The sequence below is a fragment of the Sander vitreus genome, chromosome 9, assembly GCF_031162955.1.
Source record: "Sander vitreus isolate 19-12246 chromosome 9, sanVit1, whole genome shotgun sequence".
NCBI lineage: Eukaryota > Metazoa > Chordata > Actinopteri > Perciformes > Percidae > Sander > Sander vitreus.
This window is the reverse complement of record NC_135863.1, coordinates 32,420,714-32,439,466: the sequence shown is the minus strand read 5'-3', so window position 1 is coordinate 32,439,466 and position 18,753 is coordinate 32,420,714. Positions and strand designations below refer to the sequence as shown.

General features: G+C 41.6%; 1 protein-coding gene across 2 annotated transcripts in view; it reads right to left on the bottom strand.

Annotated features, from left to right (window-relative positions):
- Positions 1–4,938: 4,938 nt before the first annotated feature.
- Positions 4,939–18,753, bottom strand: part of reps2 (RALBP1 associated Eps domain containing 2) — a 32,246-nt gene continuing 18,431 nt past the window's right edge. For both annotated transcript variants that reach the window (XM_078259778.1, XM_078259779.1), the window contains 4 exons: positions 14,759–14,845; positions 14,536–14,669; positions 10,967–11,072; positions 4,939–6,198 (listed from right to left, as the gene is read on the bottom strand). In XM_078259778.1, the coding sequence (XP_078115904.1) occupies positions 6,130–6,198; positions 10,967–11,072; positions 14,536–14,669; positions 14,759–14,845 (396 nt within the window). In that variant the 3' untranslated portion in view covers positions 4,939–6,129. The remainder of the gene's footprint in view (positions 6,199–10,966; positions 11,073–14,535; positions 14,670–14,758; positions 14,846–18,753) is intronic.

Sequence of the window (18,753 nt, the reverse complement as noted above, 5' to 3'; positions counted from 1 at the left end):
AACGTCATAAATTAAGTTTATTGACCATCAATTGAAAATAAGTGAGAAAGTTGAGAAAAGCAGCAAACAAGTTTTCAACAAGTTCACGTCACGTAGAAAAGGGAAATATCGGACCCAAATGCAGAGATGGCAGACACACGAGTAAGCTCGAGGATTACTTTAATGAAAGTCCAAACAAACAAAAGGAGTCCTGGAACAGCAGGCAAACATAGAAAAGCAGGAACAGGCAGAATCCCAAAACACAGGAAGAGGCAAAACAGAGAAACAGTGGCAAGCAACCCACTGACAGAAGCAAGTGAGATACACGGAGCAGAAACAATGATCTGACACAGACAACAGATTACACAGAGATTAAATACACAAGTAAACGAGGGTTAACAAGGGGCAGGTGACACAAGGGCTAGGGAACAGGTGAAAGACATCAGGGCGGAGCAAACAATCACAAAGGTGGGAAAACCAAAAGACAGGAAGTAAAACAAGACAAGACAGAAAAACAGGAAACAGAACATGCACAACCATAACAGACAGACAAGACAAGGAATAAGTCATATAATGGGAGAATGGAAAATACAAAGTGAGTTCAGTTCCGTTTTTTTCCATAATGGAAAACATTATGAAGAACAGATTCATATTATCTTATTATTATATGAACAGAATCACAGTGTAAAAACCTGATTGCTTTTTAAATATGTTTTAACTATGAATGCACCTCTTGGTCTGTGTATGAAGTATAATTCATCAAAAATAGTTCATCTTACATAATGGATATCCATTACTGACCCTCCTAGTAGTGACTGTTTATTGGACATGTCAGTGTATTTTCATATTGTCGCTTCTAACTTTAACTGAAATGATTAGTTGATGAACTGATTAAAGAAAGCAACAGTAAATTAATCAGTAATAATTTCGATAACTGATTAATTGTTTGTCATTTTTGAAGCAAAACACGCAAAATCACTGCCTCCAGTCTGGTAAGCCAGTTTATTATGCCAGACAAATGTAAATAGTTGCTGATTTTCCTAGTCTTCTATAATATGAACTGAATGTATTTGGGTTTTGGACTGTTGGTCACACAAAACGAGACATTTCAATACATAATCATAGGCTCTGGGTAAGTGTGATGGACATTTTCAACTATTTTCTGACGTTTTACAGACCAAATGATTCATTGATTTTTAAAAACAAAAAGGGCAGATTTATAGAAATTGTAAAATAATGACACAGAGCTTATGTAATGCATCCTGGACAGGCTTCTGTCATTTACACTGCGGTGGTTCGGCTGTACTATGGGGGGCATTGCAGTTGAAAAATTGAGGGGGTGGACAGCTTCTCAGGTCAGCCTCTTTTTGCCTCACATGAGAAAACACACAAGGATTATTTTGTGTACAACATTCCCTCAACACCAAGCAGGGGGAGGTCAAGTGGCTCAGACAAAAGCAGGCAGGGTGTCTGGCTAGGAATTCTCCTCAAAAACTGCAGCACAATATGTGTTTTCACAAAGCTTTAAGTAGGATTAAAATAATTATGAAGTGCTAGCGTTTACATGATTTTTAAATACATCCATTTTTGCAACTTGTAGGACATAATATTTTCTCCATTCATTCTTAATTTGTGATGAAACTGTGAGGATACTCTATAATTCCCCTGTCTAGGTTCATCTTTGCTTTCACCTCCGTATGCAGGCCTGACAGCCTGGGTCGAGCTTTATTCACATTTGCTGAATGAGTGTTAAACTAAATCCCACCAGCTGACAGGGCCAGAATCGCCAGAGGTGACAGGCTAAAAGCCCTTCCTGTGGCCTAACTCGTGTACACACCAGAAGTGCAACCTTTGCAAAGCCCACACCCAGGACAAAGGAGAGACGAGAGAAACGGTGTATGCCGTCATCTTTGAGTAATGGTGCTGCAACAAAGGGGCTAACTTGAACAGACAAAAGCTGCTAATCTTTGTTGTGAGACGGGTCAGCTTGAACTTTTAAGCCAGCCGGGGGTGATACAAGTTATTAAGAAGCCATCGCACATTTACAGTGTTTTTACACTGAACTTGAAAAAGAACTCTACGTGTCTTTGTCAGTTCATTTGATTTACTTTAGGCTTTATTCCAATAAACTTTTGGTCATTACGATGTACTTTCTGTGACATCTACAGAGGCTCAATTCTGTCACTGAGGCAAGGGTGTAACTTTGGGTTCAACATTAGGGGGGTTGAGATCTCCACTTTTGAGCAAAATTGAAATTTTGGTCATCAAACACTTCATTTTCTGCATTCTGGTGAATTTTTCTGCAACAATTTGTGCCTTTTCTGCATCAAGTTAGGACGCAAATGTCTTTATTTATGTAAAGGAAATTCAAATAGGTTTTTGGGGTGGGTTGCACTGGCCAGTTTTGATTATTAGGGTGAGTTGTAAGCCCCCATCCACCCTGTAAATTCCGCCTATGCACTGAGGATTTGGTATATTTGTGTCTGAGATCACTAAATGTCACTGTGTCTCCGGCTAGACAAATCAATAGTAATAACCACATGCATAGATAATAATAATCCTGTTGCTGACTTTGTGAGATAACTAGATGGCAATTATATCAAACAAGCATATACTTAGAGGCAACACATGGCTGACACATATAGTTTCCTCATCACGTGCAGCTGTCATCTTGAAATGCAAGCCAAACACTTCTAAGTGGTATTTATAGTTCAGTGAGAATGTCTCCCTGTTGAGCTGTCTGATTGAATGAATAAACACATGCCTCTTCTGATGGATAAGATGAAATAAAACCTACAGTATAGGAGGACATCCTCGATGCAGCAGGTACCAACATGCCGGGCTGTGCCAAATATTGGTTATGGCACAGTGGAGCTACGAGCGCCCTGTTGTCGTCTGGCATCCTGTGTCTGTCTCCCACATTGAACTCATTCACTCCAGCTCATTCATTTTTTCAGATGTGGGAGCGATGCATTATTCCAAGTGCCCTAGGATAGGCTTAAACACCGCTCAGCTTTTTCATTTTGTTCAGTCAAAAAAAAAAAAAGTCAATTTCAATCACCCACAAAGACTCATTCACGTGTCTTTGGTCCTCTGCTCGGCTCAATCGAGTCTTATTTCACATCCTGAAAATGAGTTATATGCTGCTATTTCCAGGAAAAATGAGAGGCAAAATATATCAACCAAGCAAACTGTGACTGTGTGATCTGTGAGGCTGTTCTTAAGCAAAGCAGTGCTTTAAACTAAATGATCACATTAGCATTCTAAGATGCTCACCATGACCATGGTAATGCTAAGCATAGAGTAATGTTTATTAATGAGCAATTAGCATGTTAACATTAGCTAATTAGAAGTGCACTCGGAGAGCGTAGTACTATCGGAAAGGCCATGCCCTATCTTACAATGTCAATGAAAGTAAAAAAAAACCCGCGTATGATTTGGATTCAATCCAAAATGTAATGGGATCTTCCTTGGCCCTTGCTACACCCTTCCACCACTGTCCTGCTGACAGACCAAAGGTGAGGTCATTAACACAATACAAAGTACTTCTGGGGCTGATGGTAATGTCATTAGTTTGGTAGGTTTTTGGTCATTAACCAAAGTATTGAACAAATTAATATTTTGACCTGATGATGGTGCTAGATAAATAGTAAGGGGATTGCTGAAGTTATTACTATTCATTTTGGGGGAACATGAATGCATGTGTCACACTTCCTAACAATCCATGGAGTTGAGTTGTCAAGAAATTTCACTCAAAAACACAAACGTCAACCTCATGGTGTAAAAGTCAGTGGATCACCAAAGTCATTAGGATTTATCGTCTGGGGACCACAAATGTCTGTACAAAATTCAGTTGTTGAGATATTTCTCAACTATAAAAAAAGAAGAAGTGGTGGACAGACTCATCGACAGACCAACATTGCCATCCCTAGAGCCATGCTGTTAGCAGGTTGTTGATATAACATGTTACTGAGTTGGAAAAATGTCTGGACCAATATCAAAGTCCTTAATCGCAATCAAAGCAGCTCTCTGGATGACATGGAGTGAGTGTGGATTTCGAACGCAACGTGATTGGCAGAGAACTAGGCCTATCAAGTGTGTGAGGTGTCTAAATGGGAGCCAAGTGTGTCAGCGGATATTTTTGGACAGCAGTGCATGGCGGAGGGTCTGGGAATACAGCCATCAGTGGCGATCTGCTTGACCCATGGTTGTTATGTCTGGGTCGGAGAAAGCCCAGCTGCTTTGTGAGAACCAGAGGGTTATGACTGCAGTCTGTTTGATCTCTTTTTGCTCTCATACCACTGATAATGTATCCCAACCTCAATGTCACTTTCTTTTGAGTCTTAGAAGTGAAAAGAAGTCAATTATTTTGGTATTTCAATGCTGTTTTCTGTTGTTGCTCTCGGGAAACACATAATATGAGAAATGTATTAAGAAGTTTTGCAGGTTTTCCACATTCATGCTGCTCAGAGCCAGGGCCGGCCTGTGGCATAGGCAGCATAGGCAAATGCTAGGGGCGCCGGCAGTCCAAATGAATAAGGCGCAGTTGAAGATATTCCACAATAACGGCAAAAGTGATTTAAAAAAACCCGGCAAAAATGTCGAACAAGCATGGAAAAAGTTGAAAAAAAGCGCCAAAAGGGTAAGAACCCCCCCCAACCCCCCTCAAAAAAAGGTCCACGAAAATGCCAAAAAATAAATCGGAACAAGCAACAACAACATAGAAAAATATCCTACAAAAACGTTGAAAATGACAAAAACGCCAGAAAAAACGCCAGAAACAGCTGAAATCTTGTCTAGGGCACCAAACTGGTTAGGGCCGGCTCTGCTCTGAGCAACCCTAAGTTATGGCTTAACACACTAGTAAAACAATTTTTCTTTTAGTTATTGACAAAAAGGGCAAACTTCTCTTGTACAATACATGTAATAAAATAATCACAAGCAATAAAAATAGACAACTTTATTGATTAGTTGGATCATTGTCTTCAGCCCAGAGCTCAGTAGTTGTGCATGATTTAAGGTCAGTTCACAGTCCAATGCTCACATCATTTTTAGCATAACATGCATTATCAAGCATGCCATCGTGTATTTCAACCACATCATTTTTTCCCCAAATATCCTTATTCTCCTTGATGGTAAATGGTCTAAAGCAAGTGTAAGCAGCACCACATCTTTGCATAGATAAAATCAAAACCACATTTTAACATTAGCTGTTTTGAAATCTATCTGGCGAAATATTGTGCTCTTTTCATTTCTGGACTGATAACACCAGTTTTTGTTTTTATGGTCTTGGAAATCAAATTTTTCCAAACTTGCAATGCAGAAATAACTCTTCATATGATACTAAACATAAGGGGGTTAAAGAAAAATGAACAGTCAGACAGCGCTTGCATTAATGATGAGCAAATATTCAAGTAGATGATCCATATTTCATACACATCCAGTGTCAACATTCTTCAGTGTCCTTATGGCCCTGTGTGCCAGTGCTACAGTGTGACAACAGACCATCAAATCTTGTGAGAAGGCTGGAAATCTGTAAATAAAAAACCCATATCTAACATAAGGTACAACCTTGCAAATGTGCTTTTTTTTGTTTAAACTTTAAGTGGAAAAAGTAATGATTCAGAAACTAATCTGTAGCACCACTACTTGCTTTAGACCACATGGGGATACACATGAAATGCACTGTATACATAGACTGAGAAAAACAGAGGGCACTTTAGTTCCCGTCATTAACACAGAGCATGTAACATACAGGAAACATGTATCCGAGGCACGGAAATACGTGCACAAACTGTTAGCTGTATTGTAAGCAAAGTAAGATTCATGGGAGAGACCTGACAGTAAATCAAAAGCGAGAAAAAATAAGTTAGAACGTCATGTGCATATCATACAGTGATAAAAAAAATGGTTTAATCCTCGAAGACGTCATTAAAAGTAAGAGTAACATTTGCATGTGGGACTGGAGCTGTTCATCAAAAGAAATCCAAGAGTTGTCCCCATTGTCAACCCTTCAACTGTATTTTGTATTCATATCAGCTCAAACATTCATATTTCATAGAGACGCTATTGTATTTCTGTCACACACACACACACACACACACACACACACACACACGTAACGTGACTTTAACCAGACTCCAGGATCAGTCACGTCGGGGCCAGGGGCCGCAGGAGCTCCAGCTGGGACTCCAGAGTGACCCTCTCCTGGTGAACCACCTGCAGCCAACCAAAGACAAACATGACCTTTGATCACGGCACTCTGAACAAGATACCTCAGGCAGTAATTACATTATTGCTTTTGTTTGCCATGGTAATGATGGTCTAGAACAGAGGGTGAGCAACCTTAGGCACACGTGCCACCATTGGCACCCGGTAGCTGAACCAATGGCACACTAGCAATAAATGTGCAAGAGAGTTTTTTTTGGAAATGTTCCAATCTGCATGCCAAATGACCTCTTTTACAGCCATTGGCAGGAGCACGGTCTGTTATTTGCGGTAGTTTGATTGACTTTTTTCCCATCCGCATTCCGCGAAGACCCGCCCTACTCTGTCTCTGATTGGCTAGTACTCGTTGCCTTCTTCACAGGATGCGGTGGGCTTAGTAGATGATGGCAGGCTTAATGTTGATATGACACGCTGATTAACAAAAACATTTTAAAATGGAACTTCATATAAATAAAAAGGTTGCCGACCCCTGGTCCAGAACAAGTTGAATACCCTAAAGTGGGCCCTAATGTTTATTACACCTCCAAATATGAAACTGTTGAATGGACATACAAAGATCCCCCTATTTAAAAAAAGTTAGTTAAAAGGAGTTAAAAATGAATAAAAAATAGCTATAAAAATGTAAAGAAATTGTCCTGAGGGTGGCACTAGAGGAAAAAAAGACAAAGTCAATTTTAGGGCTGCCCCCTCTTAGTCAATTAATCGGCTAATCGCTTGATTTGGTCTTAGTTGACTAAGATTTCTTGAGTCGATCAGTCATTCTTTTTTAAATTTAAAGTTGTTTAAAGTGGTGCCTTTACATGAATCTTTTTGGAGAAACTCAGTTTGACAGATCTGTCGATTAAAACAACTAATTGATTAGTTGACCAAATCGCATGAGTGTTAGTCGACTTGAGAATGTCTTTAGTCGAGGACAGCCCTGGTCAATTCAGTCAGCCAACTCATGTGAATGTAGACTATGTGCAGTGTTGATATTTGGCATCTGTTTTGAACTCGTCACTCCCCACAAGAGAGCACAGCACAGCAGGGAGTGACTATAATAACGTCATCCCTTGGGGAACGAACACTCAGTGGGAAGAGTCTGCCATGTGAGTGTAACGACAGACTCAAGATTGGCGGCCTGTTTGCCATGGTAACAACTGTCAACACCAAGATTAATCCCCCTAACGTGGTCCATAATGTTCACCCCAAAATATGAAAGTGTAGGACAGAATGAACGGCGCACAAGACCTTCTGGGGTTCTACCAGTGGGAGGGCTAACTGAGGTCCACCAGGTCAATTCAATCAGTCAACTCACATGGAATGGATTATTGTGAGAATGCAGAATATGTACAGCGTTAATATTTGCTGGTTCTGACCCTGTCACTCCCCCAAAGAAAGCACCAAGATATGCACAGCAGGGAGTGGGGAATGGAACTACTAACTCCCCCCTACCCCTTGTAGACTCAGGCTACATCCACACTACTACAATGTTGTTTAAAAATGAACATCTTCTGAAACGCTTATGCCACTCTTCCAGACTACTCCGACGTTTCCCAGCCACTAAAACAGAGACATGTGGAAACACTGTTGACCCTGTTTTGATGTAAAAATTCCGGGGTTGCTTTGTAGTCTGGACGGACAGAAACGGAGACCTTTGGAAACGATGATGCACCCCAGTCAGTCTTATCGGTTAGGTAGGATTACATACCTTTCAGTAACAGTTCCACCTCGTCGTCGGTCCAAACAAATAAATCCCTGGTCTTACTTTAAGCCATTTGTTCTTTCTCCAAAGTATTTTCAACGTATACATCCATGATTTTCAACTACAGAATAAAGTCAGACAATCTGCTTCCTGTTCACACCATGCGCATGCCCAGTGTATGCGAATGGTCATGTGACATGCGTCGTCGGACCTGTTTAAATTGACGGAGATTAGTTCTTCTACGGAGCTATATATTTGTGTGAAAGGAGATCATTTTTGTTTGAAAACGCCGCATCAAAATGGAAATGTGAGTGCAGCAGCAGACTCAAGTTGACTGCCTTCACTAGCTCACAAGCTTTGTTTCATTATTTGTTATGCTTGCCATGATAACTATGGTCGATAAGATGAATCCCCTGAAAAGTTCCCTAATGTTCATTACACGCCAAAACAGCACAGAAAAATGATTCTATCCTCAGTGGTTCCCAGCCTTCATGAATTGAAGAGCGTGGTATTGGATTTAGCTAAATGTGATTTTTGTCTGATTGTGGTTTTTCGTAGATAGTTTCCTATGAGTTTTGGAGGTCTGAGGGGGTGAAAGTAGGGCTGGGTATCGGTTCTTAATACCTTTACGGTATCAACCGAAGTAGTATCGAAACTTCTCCAGTCAAACGAAAGAAACTGCATTCTATTTTTTTTAACCCAGATCTAGAAAACAATGTCTATTTGTAGAGTTTTGCTCACAGCCAATCACTGCAAGAGTTTCGATTTAAATACGACGTGTGATTGGCCCACTACCGCAGCAGCTACAACCCATACAGTCTGTGGTGTGGTGAAGGAGAGCACTTTCAAAACACTTTCAAAAATGAATATGTGTAAAAATCATTTGGATGGGAAGGAGGTGGTGGCATTTAACACAGCTGAACGCTTCCAGTGACATCATGGGTATGCAATGAAAGAGGAAAAAAAGAAGGTATTGTCAGTATCGGTATCACTTTACTGGGTACTGGTATTGTAATTTTATAAACAAGCCCTCTTTAATAATCTTGTGACCCCTTCGATTTATTTTGGGACCCCTTGGGGGTCACAACCCCCAGATTGGGAAACACTGGAATACAACAAAACATCATAAGGTCACTAATCAATAGAGTTTAGCAAAATTCCTGGCAATCGATCATTACATCAGGATGTATCTTACATGATAATATGACATTTTGGCATGAAGGCAGCCTAAAAAGAGTGGGTTACACTTTACTTGAAGGTATCTACATAAGAGTGACATGACACTGTCATGAACGTGTCATAAACATTATAAACAAGTCATAAACGTTTATGACATAACGCTTCGGTCAGTAAGTGTCATTCAGGTTTTTGTCATGACAAGTTAGGGTAAGAGTTAGGGTTCATGTGTTCATGACAGTGTCATGTGTTCATGACAGTGTCATGTCACTCTTATGTAGATACCTTCAAGTAAAGTGTTACCAAAGAGTGGAATGTCTAAAATGAAAAGTGTTTAGTAAACGCTCTTCTTTAGAAGCGAAAGTAGTTAACCAAGGTTGGATTAAAGGGCAAAAAAGACAGCTTTTGATCCGTGGTGCTTTCATTAAGATCTTTTTTGAACTGTGTCTTTATTTCAGCCGTCACTTCAACTTTAGAGAAAAAGTCAAGGAAGAGCTGCTCCTTTCCATCTGGCCTCCTTTCTTTCCTCACACACCCTGTTGTAGTTGGATGCCTGAGCAGCCCAGGCTCTATTTTCAAGAAGACAGTTGTGAATGCCAATGGCTGTTTGGGATTTCAACAAGGCTAGAGTCTATATAAAGACACATATGCCTTTCTCTGCAACATTCCGCAGATTTTTGAGGAGCTAGCAGAATTAGAGAGAATAAATGACATCCTAGATTACCAAGTACTAATAGAAGACGAATATCATTATAAAAGCTTACAAAATGCCTAATTTATTCTTTAGTCTCGGTTGTATTAAGGCTATAGAAAGCGCTGCATGGGAGCGTGTGGGTTTCACTACTGGATCATTTACGAGGAGAATGACAGGCATGCAGCATGTGTTCCAAATGTGAGTGCGTGTGCCACAGGCAAATCTCCAATGCAAACAGCTCAGTCAGTGCCATTAGTTCAGCTATAACTGATGGGTAGGGGGGAGCGGACTGTTGAGCTCAGAGCTTTTCATCACGTCGGACCAGCGGGAGCATTTTGTTTTGTCGCACTCATTTGAGAATGCGTAGAATTCAACTCCTGACACACAATCGAAATCTATAGAAACACGAACGCTACCGTCCTCTCGTGCTTGTGGTGAAAATGTAGAGTGTAAGTCCTTTTATTTTTTTTGTCCTTTATGATTTAGCCCTTTTTTGTGTCCCAGAGGAGGCGATAGCGGTGGAAGAAGTATTCAGATCCCATACTTTAGTAAAAGTAGTGATACCACACTGTAAAAAATACTCTGTTACAAGTAAAAGTCTTGCATTGAAAATGTTGCTTAAGTAAATGTATGTAAGTATAATCAGGAAAATGTACTGTATTAGAAGTAAAAGTACTTAATGCAGAAAAATCCTCACATTTTAGAAACTGGAAATGCCCAAAACAGTTCTGTGCATCAACTAAGTGTTTATTTCAGCTGGACTTGTAGGCGGTTGTATTGTTGGGTAGTTTCATTTATGATAAAACATCAGATTTTATAAACATATGTTTTGTGTGCAACAATCCTAATGTGTAACGTAACTAGTAACTAAAGCTGTAACAGATGAATGTAGTGGAGTAAAAAGTACAATATTTCTCTCTGAAATGTAGCAGTAGAAAGTGGCATGAAAAGAAAAGACTCAAGTAAAGTACAAGTAGCTTTACATTTGTACTTAAGTACAGTACTTGAGTAAATGTACTTAGTTACATTCCACCACTGGGAGGCAGATGGCAGGGAATGTCAGAAAGTCACCGTGGCCAGCCACTAATGTGGCCACACCCGTTCACATAGACAAGCACACCTCCCTCAGCAGAATACTGTACACACACTTGTATGGCTGCATATGTAAGTGTGTTGTACTTAAAGTAAACAGAAGAAGGGCTGACCTTGAGTTGCTGTTGGAGCTCGCTATTGAGGCGTGTCAACACCGCGTTGGTTTCCTTGTTTTTACGGATCGCCATCTGGATCTCCCTCTTCTGTTTGGACAGCAGCCTGAAAGAGAAATGTATCCACTTTTATCTAGGGCTGGGTACCCAATGCAATACTTTTTAGGCACTAACCGAATGGCCTCCTTAGTATCGAGTATTATTTCAATACCTAAGGAGTAAATCTCATCAGCGTCAGTGAGCCAATAAGCATGCAGCATGCAGCATGCTTCAACCAAGATCTAACAATGCTTGTGATTGGCTGTCTAACGTTACACGTCGTAGAGACAGGCAGAAAAAACTTTACGTTACACAGAGACGGGGCTCACGTAGTAGGAGCTGAGAAATAAATAAAAAGATTTGTGCTGTAATGTTGTAATTTATTTTTGTTAAAATGGATTTAATAAAATTGGTATCGAAAGAACTATCGTTCAGGAACCGGTATCAAAGTCCTGGTTTTGGTATATTGAACGATACCCAGCCCTACCTTTATCAGGGTTTAACTTTGTTTTCCTAGATAACTAAAAGTAGTATAACACAGTTGACTTTGTTCAGAGCCCAACTTCAGGAAACGCATGAATAAACGTATACTAAATTCCTGAGCTATCATGTTAATTGGCTCTAAACACAGTGTTTGGAGATGGGATTAAATGCCTTAAATCAGGGGTCTTCAATGTGTTTTAGCCCAAGGGCCCCTTAACTGAAAGAGAGATGGAGCAGGGACCCCCTACTATATATGTTGTATAAAATTAAGTTGCATATTAAACTGGGCCTACAATAATGTGTAGGGCGGCCTAAACCCTTTATACATACCTTGTCATTAATGTGCCCCCCCCCAAATAGGCTCATTTATATTTGCTAATAATATGTTGGATTCATGTTAAGACATTATACATTTTGTAAAAACAATATGGCAGCCCCCCTACAGTAGCTCTGAGGACACCCTAGGGGTCCGGGACCCCCTGTTGATGATCTCAGCCTTAAAGTGCTCATATTATGCTTTTTGGCTTTTCCACTTACCCTTTATTGTGTTATATATCTTTTTTGTGCATGTTATAGGTTTACAAAGTGAAAAAGCCCAAAGTCCCCCCCCCCAAAGGGACTTACCATCTCCAACAGAAAACACTATTCACAAACTGCTCCAAACAGCTCTATTGTAGTCCAGCCTTTACTTCAGAGACAAACGTGGTCACTTTGGAACACACGTTATAATGCTCGCCTAGCTGCTAGCATGGCACGCCCTCATACTCTGCTTCTGACTGGCTAGTAGTCCTTACCTAGATACTGTCAGAGCACGCCCTCATACTCTGCTTCTGACTGGCTAGTAGTCCTTACCTAGGTACTGTCAGGGCACGCCCTCATACTCTGCTTCTGACTGGCTAGTAGTCCTTATCTAGATACTGTCAGGGCACGCCCTCATACTCTGCTTCTGACTGGCTAGTAGTCCTTACCTAGATACTGTCAGGGCACGCCCTCATACTCTGCTTCTGACTGGCTAGTAGTCCTTATCTAGATACTGTCAGGGCACGCCCTCATACGCTGCTTCTGACTGGCTAGTAGTCCTTACCTAGATACTGTCAGAGCACGCCCTCATACTCTGCTTCTGACTGGCTAGTAGTCCTTATCTAGATACTGTCAGGGCACGCCCTCATACTCTGCTTCTGACTGGCTAGTAGTCCTGACCTAGGTACTGTCAGGGCACGCCCTCATACTCTGCTTCTGACTGGCTAGTAGTCCTTACCTAGCTACTGTCAGGGCACGCCCTCATACTCTGCTTCTGACTGGCTAGTAGTCCTTACCTAGCTACTGTCATGGCACGCCCTCATACTCTGCTTCTGACTGGCTAGTAGTCCTTACCTAGCTACTGTCAGGGCACGCCCTCATACTCTGCTTCTGACTGGCTAGTAGTCCTTACCTAGCTACTGTCAGGGCACGCCCTCATACTCTGCTTCTGACTGGCTAGTAGTCCTACCTAGGTACTGTCAGGGCACGCCCTCATACTCTGCTTCTGACTGGCTAGTAGTCCTTACCTAGCTACTGTCAGGGCACGCCCTCATACTCTGCTTCTGACTGGCTAGTAGTCCTTACCTAGGTAGTGTCATGGCACGCCCTCATACTCTGCTTCTGACTGGCTAGTAGTCCTTACCTAGGTACTGTCAGGGCACGCCCTCATACTCTGCTTCTGACTGGCTAGTAGTCCTTACCTAGGTACTGTCAGGGCACGCCCTTATACTCTGCTTCTGACTGGCTAGTAGTCCTTACCTAGCTACTGAGCATGTGCGACTCCCAACAAAGATGGATCAGAAGTGAGAGGTCTCACTCTGTAGCTAAAACAGAGAGCTCAACACACAGGGTGAAAAGAGGAGCTGCAGCAATGAGCAGTACAACAAATATATGGTGTTTTTTGATGAATTAAACCATGTAAAACTGTTCTGATATAACCTTTAAATACAATTATGAACCTGAAAATGAGCATAATATGAGCACTTTAAGTTAAAGTGAACGAAACAATGGGTTGCTGCACTCAAAGGACACCAAAAAAAATCTGATCAAAAGGGGTTTAACATCAATCAACCAGCCGTTCCAACAGCTAGCAGTCCCCTCTGTTATTAATGGTCACCTTTACTGCACTGACAGACATGTTCAATGAGCCGTCTGGTCAATGAGGAGACAGGAGCACGTCTGTTAGAGTCATTACGGTGAGTTAGAGTGTTCCTTAAAGTCTGCTGAATTGCTCTTCCTGGATGAGTTACAGGGGTTAACAATCACCTTTGAAAAAGTTCTTAAACCTGCAGTAACTGATTTTTGTTAGCCACTAGGAGGCAGCAAAAGCTGTGAACACAACACTGACACATTCTCACCTTATAAAGTTGATATGGCTAGAATTATTTTAAAAAAAAATTTTTGGGGGGCTTTTCCTTTTTATTAGATCACACACACTCTTCCATTAGACACAAACACTATCTTAAATTCAACTCACTTCAACGCCTTTTGGACATCTTTTTTTTTTTGGACTTCCAAACTTTGCTATTTGCTATTACTATGCTTTACATAATTGTATATCGTTTACATCCTGGTTGTCCTGATGTGTTTATGACGCAGTTTTTCCAATTCGGAAAGTTTTATTGTCCTTCTATGTTCTTATGTCTGTGTTGTTTTTGGTTTATTCTAGTTTTTGCTTTGCCTTTCCTTGTCTTTGTGGCTGACTCAATGTCATTGTACATGAGGCCGCCCCTCAATGATCTTGAGTATAAATAGTTGAATGAATAAAAAAAGACAGTATAGACAGACAGGAAAGGGGGGAGAGAGAGGGGATGACATGCAGCAAAGGGCCGGTTGCTGGAGTTCGCCGCCGATATGACTATAATTCTTAATAATAAAAAATATAGATTAGAGCAGTTTTCTCTCTTGACTCACATACCTTTTACTTTTTGGACAATTCTACTCAATAAAAATCTAATTCCATCAGATTTAGTTAAAAAGTAAATACGTGTGTATTTTAGGATAACAGAGTCGAATGTTTAACTGACTTGTGAGCAGGTTTGGTGGGGGTAGGGAACGGCTTGGCAGGTGGGGGTACCGTCTCCAGGTTCTGGTTCTCTGGGTGGTATTTCCTGCGGAGCGGCTTCTGCGGTGCCTGACTGTGACAAACTCCAATCCCGTCCTGAAGGAAAGTTTCAGACATAAAAGGTAACCTTCTCACCCCGACAGAGACACAGACACTCTTACAGGACTATGGAAAGCAGTTGGGACCTGTTTTGATGCATTTGCCAAGTCTTCGGTACTTGGACCAAATCTGGAGCGTGGACCCTGTTCCTCAGGCTTCACACTGCTCTCCTCCTGCAACACAGAAAAAAGCATGAGTAACATTAAACAGCACAAAAAGATTTGCAAGGACATGGACCCCATAAGCGGTTACGATAAAATATATTTGATGTCAGGATGAGGTGAAATAATAGGAGGGAAGGATGAAATGTGTCGTCCCTGACCTGGGATAAATCAGCACCTTCCCTGCAGGGACCGTGACCTAGCGCTCTCCTGCCGCGCCTTTTTTCTGCCTGCTCTGGGTCAGCCATGATGGATTAACGTGCTTTTATTGCATCTTCTTGCTGCATTTCAGCCATTATTCTCTTCTAGACTTAATGTATAAAGTATCCCCACCTGCTTTAATTCAGCAGAGAGGTCAACAGTGCAAGAGTGCGAAGACAGGCCCTACACATGAAGGTTCATTTCTTCATTTTAGCTCACAGCAAGATCAATTGTTAATAGGCCTGTGCGATTAATCACATTTTTATCGTGATTTCGGCTCCTAAGGATCACAAAAACACTGTAATCGAGAAAAACGATTATTTTGCACACTACAGTTTGCAAGTAAACTCTTACTTTGTCTTGTGTTCTGATTGACTTTTGCACCTCCTGAAGGCCAAACTCACTCAGCCAACATTTGAAAATATGTTTTATATTTTTTATTTTAAGGAGAATTCAAAAAGTTCAACGGGAAAAGTATTAAGGGTAGTTTCACAGTTCAAAGTTTTCACTGTTGATTTAAGTTCAATAAATGCAGCATCTTTCCAAAAGTCAATGAGCTATTGTGTTAAATAATCGTGATTTCAGTAAAGACCAAAATAATTGTGATTTTTTCCACAATCGAGCAGCCCTAAAGTGGAAGGCATTTCTTACTAGGCAGCACCCTCTGTACCTTTTCTGCACTATGTCATTTCCCATCTGTTAATGTTGGATTTAGTGAATTTGATCCACTAATTTCTATGGGTTGCTGTCTCCACTGCGGTGGCAGTTGAAATGCCTGGGCTTTCCTGATGGTTTAAACAGGCTAATGCTTCTGCTCTAAACTGCACCCAAGAAAGCTAAAAATCCCTTTTGCTGAGCAATGCAACTGACATGCAAGCAGACAGAAATAATGACCCTGAGATTCACTGCACCACTGGATGGGAAACACAACCACAGCATGGAAACATTTAAAAAAAAGGTAGTGTAGTAGTTATTACAACAGCAATAAACCACAGGAGCTCCAGCAGCAGTGTGTGTGGTCACATCAGCCACAGGTCACGGCTGTTTCACTCCAGCAATGTGAGGGCTGAAGAAATACTGTCACGGTCACACAGACCATCTTCAAACATGGCCTAGTCGATATCAACAATGTTTTTTCATTTATGGGATTGCTGCGGTGCCGCCGGAAATTCCGCCGGATGCCCCTCATTTTTGGCCAGATATCCGTCACCTTCCTCTTTCTTTGTGTTGGCGTTCTAAGACGCTGGTGGATTTCTGAGGACTATGGTTAACTGCTCCTCAGATCTCTGCAGGGTAAGAGGTGAATTATACCGGCCGTTCTCAACCTGGCGCACGCCATCGTGACGTCAAAATGACGTAGATCTTGCTGGCGCGTGCGGATTTATAGCGCATGAGCCAAGGTCGCGCACCACTCTTTTTTTTTCCAGCAGCGCGTGACAAAGAGCATGAACGAGCTTCTGGGCAACGTGAGGCCAGGACTCTCAGAGTGACTGCAAGTCTCTCTTGTAAACTTACTGGGTTAAGATGAGTTATTTTATGGTGAATGAAAGGCTTGGTCATCCAATCAAATCCAAGCATAGACGTCAATGCTGCTGCCAGTTCTGCCGTTATTTATCTTTTTCTTCATCTTCTAGTCCGTAAAAAGAGCAAAGTCGGTAGCCTTTCCTCATTAGCGCCACCTCTGTTCAGGAGAAGACTGCAACTAGTGTTGCGACCACCAGCGCGGGTATAAATAGTCACAGCGATTTCATGACGACACATATGTGCGCACCAGCTGGGCTGCGGTTACTGTAAAACATGCTATCTGTCCAATCAGAGTTTTCTGTTAAACAACTAAACAACTTTTAAACATACACGTTCCACCAAAACAAGTTCCTTTCCGAGGCTATTTTGCAGAGGCACTGTGGCTCCGTCCAGTGCTTAGCGCTGTCCAAGCCGGTTGTGATTGGTTTAAAGAAATGCCAATTAACCATAAGCACATTTTTCTCCCATCCAGGACTGTTGTGTGGACTAGCCAGACCTTCCTCCCCAGCGCTGCGGATGAACACACCTGGCCTCATTTAACTGAGGAAAATAAAAGCAAACCAAACCAGGTGAAATAAAGTTATAGATACGTTACTAAAGCTCCCTGTGGCACAACGAGTGTAGCCAGCGAACACAACAGGGGGAAGAGCGGAGTGATGACTTTGACAGCCTGAGTCTCTGTCTGAGTGTGTTTACTTGTTAATGTCTCCATTCTCTGGAGGAGACGGTGGGCCTTGGTGAGCGTGGATGGTAGGTGGACTGACAGATACTGTAATGTGCATTCAGCTCTGCTGCGCTTTGGGAAAAACCCCCCCCAAAGATTTGGCATTTAGGTCATGACTGCAGTAGCATCGTTACTGGCTGTCGACCCGGTGTCTCAGCAACTGGCCTGCTGTGGTCACTGGAAAAGTTTGTAATTTGGAAAAGTGAGGTGAAGTGGAATAAAGCCAAGTCAAGTAAAACTAAGTGTAGCAAAGTGAAGCGAAGTTAAAGGAGACATATCATGCTCATGTTCAGGTTCATACTTGTATTTTGAGGTTCTTCTAGAACATGTTTACATGCTTTAATGTTCAAAAAAGATATTATTTTTCTCATACTGTCTGTCTGAATATACCTGTATTTACCCTCTGTCTGAAACGCTCCGTTTTAGCGCCTGTCTCTTTAAGCCCCCCTCCCATAAAGCCCAGTCTGCTTTTATTGGCTTGCGAGAAAAATATGGCACACCTTTGCAAAGTTAGTTCCAATTCTCTGCTTTGCCAGCCCAGAGAATTTGGCTCACCCATGAGAGAGAGAGAGAGAGAGAGAGAGAGAGAGAGAGAGAGAGAGAGAGAGAGACACATCATGCGAAGGATGGCAGTTGGTCAAGGCCACACCCCCACCCTCCACCTTGCCCCCCCTCTCTCCTCCTCAATAGCATTTAAAGCTACAGACACAGAAATGGCACATCCTAAGGAAAGCTCATTGTGGGACTGGCTCTAGTGGCTGTAATTCTGCACCAAGGCTGAATTTCGGGAAAGAGACTTCAGATACAGTATTAGGGGACAACTAAGGCCTATATAAAAGAGACTTCAGATACAGTATTAGGGGACCACTAAGGTCTATTTAAAAGAGACTTCAGAGACAGTATTAGGGGACCACTAAGGTCTATATAAAAGAGACTTCAGATACAGTATTAGGGGACCACTAAGGCCTATATAAAAGAGACTTCAGATACAGTATTAGGGGACCACTAAGGCCTATATAAAAGAGACTTCAGATACAGTATTAGGGGACCACTAAGGCCTATATAAAAGAGACTTCAGATACAGTATTAGGGGACCACTAAGGCCTATATAAAAGAGACTTCAGATACAGTATTAGGGACCACTAAGGTCTATATAAAAGAGACTTCAGATACAGTATTAGGGGACCACTAAGGCCTATATAAAAGAGACTTCAGATACAGTATTAGGGGACCACTAAGGTCTATATAAAAGAGACTTCAGATACAGTATTAGGGGACCACTAAGGCCTATATAAAAGCATCCAAAAAGCAGCATGTCATCGAAACTTTAAGTCAAGTGAAGATAAGTGAAGAAAAAGGAAGGTTAGTGAAGTGAGGCGAAGAGAAGTTAAGTGACCGTGAACCAAAGAGACATGAAGTAAAGTGAGTTGAAGATAAATTAAAATGGAGTAAAGTACAGAGTAAGTAAAGT